The 5,101-nt window shown below is 45.0% G+C and overlaps 1 protein-coding gene across 2 annotated transcripts in view; it reads left to right on the top strand.

Moving 5' to 3' along the window:
* Nucleotides 1-4,529: 4,529 nt before the first annotated feature.
* The window catches only part of USP3 (ubiquitin specific peptidase 3), a 116,213-nt gene continuing 115,641 nt past the window's right edge, over nt 4,530-5,101 (top strand). For both annotated transcript variants that reach the window (XM_044665364.1, XM_044665363.1), the window contains exon 1: nt 4,530-4,701. In XM_044665364.1, coding sequence (XP_044521299.1) covers nt 4,611-4,701 — 91 coding nt within the window. In that variant the 5' untranslated portion in view covers nt 4,530-4,610. The remainder of the gene's footprint in view (nt 4,702-5,101) is intronic.

The raw sequence follows: 5,101 nt of genomic DNA, 5'->3' as shown, positions 1-5,101 counted from the left end.
TCACCTTCCTCATTCCTGCCATCTCCCTGGAAGTTAGTCTGTACTCCATATGGTTCATTCTTTCAGAATTCCTAGTTGGTCTTTCTACGTACTTACAGAGGGTCCACAGCATTACAGGAAAGTGAATCCTTTTGCAGAAGGCTTGGGCCTTGGACACCAATTTTGAAAAAGGACAATAAGCTGGTGAGTGTCCAGAGAAGAGGGCAAATAGGATGGTAAGGAGGTTCAGGTTCTTACCATATGAAGATCATTTGGACAACCTAAGATTATTTACCTAGCAAAGTCTTTTGGGGGATGGAGGGAGAAACGTAGCTATTGAAGCATCTGAAGGGCTCTTATATGGGAGGATTAGGTTTGTTCTGCTTGGTCCCAGAAGGCAAAAGAAGGCGTAATTGGTAGAGGCTGTAAGGAGGTGAATTTTGATTTTCCCAAAAATTAGTGCTATCCAGGAGTGGAATAAACTACTTCTGGAAGCAGTAGGTTCCTACTCATTGGAAACCTTCATGCAAAGACTACCTTGACAGCTACCAAGCCAACTTTAATTGGGCTATGTTGTAGAATTCAGGTATAGGTTAGATCTGAGGTCTCTTCCAACTCTGAAATTCTCTGATTCTGTGGGGGGCGGGGCGGGGAAGACATACAGCAGAAATTCAGACTACATGAGCTTACTCTTTGAGGGAGCTTGTTTTAGGAATGCTACATTGTCACCAAAGATCAAATATATTACTTTCTTCCTTTCTCCCTTCCCTTCTGTACTAGGTCATTCACTTTCTGTCATTATTACCACAGAACCATGACTTCCTCTAAAAAGCAGATAAAATCTGGCAAGTTATTGAGCAGCTCTGGTTAACTTAGAAACCCAAAGAACTTGAGGGGTGGGGGAGGAGAAAGGGAACATAACAAAAAGCTGTCATAAAAACGTGAGAAGGGATCAACACCATATACTGTTCATCAGAGGGTGGGAATGAAGGACAGAGGCATAAAACAAGTCATAGTGGGAGGGTAGAGTGAAGTCACAGATCAGAGGTCAATAGTAGTCAGGAACAGTGGCCCCAAGGAGATTTCCAACTCTAACTACTCTACAGCCCCCTTCTAGTTAATCATTTCCTGTCCTTTCTTCCTCTTCTCTTTTTACCCAAAGGATTGCAACATCAGTCAGTAAATCAACCAACCAGTCCCCCACCCTCTCCCTCTTCACCCGCTCTGCTCCCTCCCCTCCTCCAGCTTCATGTATTTACACAGTGCAGTACTGGTGGTGAGAAAGCCTTTCCAAGCTTTAATCTTATTTTTACAATGAACCACGTCTTTGAGTCTAATAATAATAATAATAATGATATTAATAATATTTAAATGCATTGCTTCCCAAAGTAGCTACATTTCTGGCACTGTTCAAGATGGGAATAGCCTCCCACTTTTGACAGCCACTTCCAGAGGACCCAGTCTCATTGTGTATACAGTGATACCCTAGTACAATTTGATTTGATGGCCTACAATTTAAACACCACCACCACTGTGTAGAAAGTATACTGGACTTGGAATCAGCATACACCAGTTTTTAATTGGTTTCCATGCCTTAGGTTCTTTCCTTTTCAATCTATCCCCTACACAGCAGTCCATGTGATATTCCTAAAGCTTGGATCTAACCATGTCATTGCCCTGCCCAATAAGTTCCATTGGCTGGCTCAATATTGTCTCGACACTCAAATACAAACTCTTTTATTGGCATTTAAAACCTTTCATAATCTTACTCCAGAGTCCTTTTCCAAGCTTGTTATACATGGATCTTTGTGCTTTCTATTACCCAGCTAAACTGGCCTTCTTGCTATTTTTCACAGAAAGTTCCTTTCTATATCTTTTCACTGGTTGTCTTCCCCCTGCCTGAAATGCTTTCCTTCATTACTTCTAGCAAGGAGAACATGAAAGAAGAGACATGAAAGGAAATATCTGATCTACAGGGTCTTAAAATCTAGCAAAGGGTAAGTTACTAAAAGAGGTTTCTGAAGACATTGATTAATTAATACTTTTTAATTGACTGACCACTCACAAGTCATTTTTCTGAGTCTCAGCTTTCTTATCTGCAATACATGAATAGTCATAGCTGTCCAACCTATCCTCCGGAATTCTGTGAGGGAGGAGGAATTTTGTAAACCACAGATAAGTGTAAAAGTATCATCATCATTATTATTGTATTAGAAGCTGTAGTCATTGGATTATTCTCATTCATACTCCTCTTAACTGCTCCTCCCTTAACCATACTATACCCCTTCTTTTCCACCTATCCACATTCTTCCACCATCTATCATGGTCCAAGTCATAACACCTCAGTGAAATTCATCCTCTCAATTTAGAGTGATCTTACTCTCCCAGGGTTTGTATCTGGGATGGACTATAGATGAGGAAACAAAACCAGAGAGTTGTCCAAGGTCATAGAGTTAGTAAGTAGCAGAGCTGTAATTCAATGTCTTCAGAAACCTCTTTTAGTAACTTACTCTTTGCTAGATTTTAAGACCCTGTAGATCAGATATTTTCTTTCATGTCTCTGTTAGTAGAGTGTATCACAGACTTCAGCAACTGTTAGTATTTAAAGATAAAAATCTAGGGTGCCTAGGTAGTACAGTGGATAGAACACCATTCTGGAGTCAGAAGGACCTGGGTTCAAATGTGGCTTCATGTATTTTTAAAAAAAATTTTTTTAATTTAGAATATTTTCCCAAGGTTACATGATTTAAAATCAACCCCCCCTTCCCCTCCTCACCAGGTGACAAGCAGCAATTCCACTGGGATATGCATGAATCATTGTTCAAAACTTATTTCCATGTTTCACATTTGCAGTAGAGTGATCTTTTAATACCAAAACCCTAATCATATCCCCATGGAACTACATGATCGATCATATGTTTTTCTTTTGTATTTCTGTTCCCACAGTTCTTTCTCTGGATGTGGACAGTCTCATACACTCCTCTGTGTTGTCCTGGGTACGTGTATTTTTTAGTTAGGCAGGTCTTTTAACCCGGATTTTCTAGCCTTTGCTGCTCTTTTGTCTTAGAATTGATACTAAGAAGGTAAGAGTTTTTTAAAAAAGATAACCAGAAGTGAATCACTTAATAGTATTCTTTATTTGAATTCAAAGAGGTACCTGAATAATAGATCCTGGGACTGACAAATTAACTTCATAACTAAGCTTGGGCCTAGATATTGTGGCAAAATCTGGTCTAGTTAATATGTAAGGCATCTTATCTATTTCCTCCATCTGAGGAGGATAGAAGCACTTCTAAATGATGTTTGCCCAAATGACATTCCTATTACTCTTTCTTCAGAATTATGTTCTGGGCCACATATTTGCCAAAGAATGTATTTACATATTCAAGGATCTGTTTTTCTAGTGTATTTATGGGCTATAATGGACAATCATCATAATATGCATCTCAATATATCATCAATCAGTTATCCACTTTTATGATCAACTGCCTCAAACCTGAGATTTCTGGATAAGGCTGTGGCTGCAAATACCATCTTTGGCAAGTGTCGCATCATATGTGAAACAAGGAAGACAAATGCTTCAAATTTTAATCTTGATTCAGTTACTAAACATTTCTTTAGTGCCTACTATATGCCAGGCACAGTGAGGAATACAAAAAGAACAGTGAAAAGGAATCCCTAAACTCACAACACTCAAACAATTATGATGGGTACAAAGATGAATAGATGGAAAAGATACCGACAGGGTGAGTATGAAAATAAATTAAAAGAAGGTACTAGAATTAAGGGGGTTTGGGAAAGCTGTCTGTAGAAAGTAGGATTTTAACCTGGACTTAAAATGTCGCCAGGATGTAGGGAGAAGTTAGGATTGAATTCTAAGTAGTCAGTGAAAATGCCCGGGAGCATCTTGTTCTCGGAAAGGGAAGGAGGCCAGTGACACTAATCACAGAATCCAAAGTGAGATATAAGGAGTAAGAAGCTTAGAAGCGGCCAAGTTATGAAGGCCTTTGAACACCAAATAGAGTATTTGATATTTGATCCTCGTATCGTCGGACGGGATTGTGAGGGTGGTTATGCCCTGATTTATTCATTCATTCCCCTTGAAAAAGAGATCACTCCAAAGCCAGGGATCCCCGCCTTCAAGGTAATAGGGAAAAGCCTATGAATTAAGAAGTCACGATACGGAGGAAGTTAGACACTTCTGGGGCTAACTTTTTTGCAGCATTTTCTCAAGCTCCTCCCTCCTGCGCTCTAGCGTACGCTAGGGGCTCACGCCAGGGCAGAGGCGGGGATGGGTGGGGCGGAGGGAGGGCGGGGCTGAGTGGGTGGAGGCCCTTGCCGCCCCGCCACCTGCCCCCGCCCCCGCGGGAGCGGCTCCTAGAACCCGGAGCTCGGAGAAGCCCTCTCTCCGGAACGGGCTGTCGGAAAGACAAGCGGGGCGCGTGGGAAAACCCGGCATCCGGATCGCGCAGTTGTCTTTGACGCGGAGGGCTGTGGGACGCAACCGCCACCGCCTCCAGAGCGCCGGGCGGAGAGAGAACGGATACCAAGCCGCAGTCGCTGTCCCCCCGGGTTCCCCGCCCTCCAGTCCCCGGAGCCTCCGTTTCCTTCCCCCACCGCCTTCCCCAGCCATGGAGTGCCCTCACCTCAGCTCCAGCGTCTGCATCGTCCCGGACTCGGCCAAGTTTCCCAACGGCTCCCCGTCATCCTGGTGCTGCAGCGGTGAGTACCGCCCCGCCGGCCCCGGGCCGCTTGCTCTTCCTTCACCCGAGGCCGCGGCTCCGCCGGGCCTGGCCTGTTGCGGGCCCTACGGCGGAGGGGTGGGGAGTTAGTGCGTGGGTACGTGGGTGCGGGGAGCCGGGCCAGGTCCAGGCCAGATCCGAGCCTCCTTTGTTTCGCCCGGCCTGAGGGAGGAGGCGTCGGGACTCGCCTTTGGGGCGCTCCCTCGGACTGGGGAGACGACCGCCGGGACGTGCGCGCTCGCGCGTGTATGTGTGTGCTTGTGTGGACCCCCCCTTTCCCTTTGTATCTCGGCGCCCCCTCTCTCGCCCTGTCCCCGGACTTGCGGAGTTTGCACAAAGCCCTTCCTGCGCCTCCCCCCTCCCCCCCGCGACTTCCCCCC

Source organism: Gracilinanus agilis, chromosome 2 (genome assembly GCF_016433145.1).
Source record: "Gracilinanus agilis isolate LMUSP501 chromosome 2, AgileGrace, whole genome shotgun sequence".
Lineage (NCBI taxonomy): Eukaryota > Metazoa > Chordata > Mammalia > Didelphimorphia > Didelphidae > Gracilinanus > Gracilinanus agilis.
Note: the sequence above shows the minus strand (reverse complement) of the source record. Positions and strands in the feature narration are given on the sequence as shown.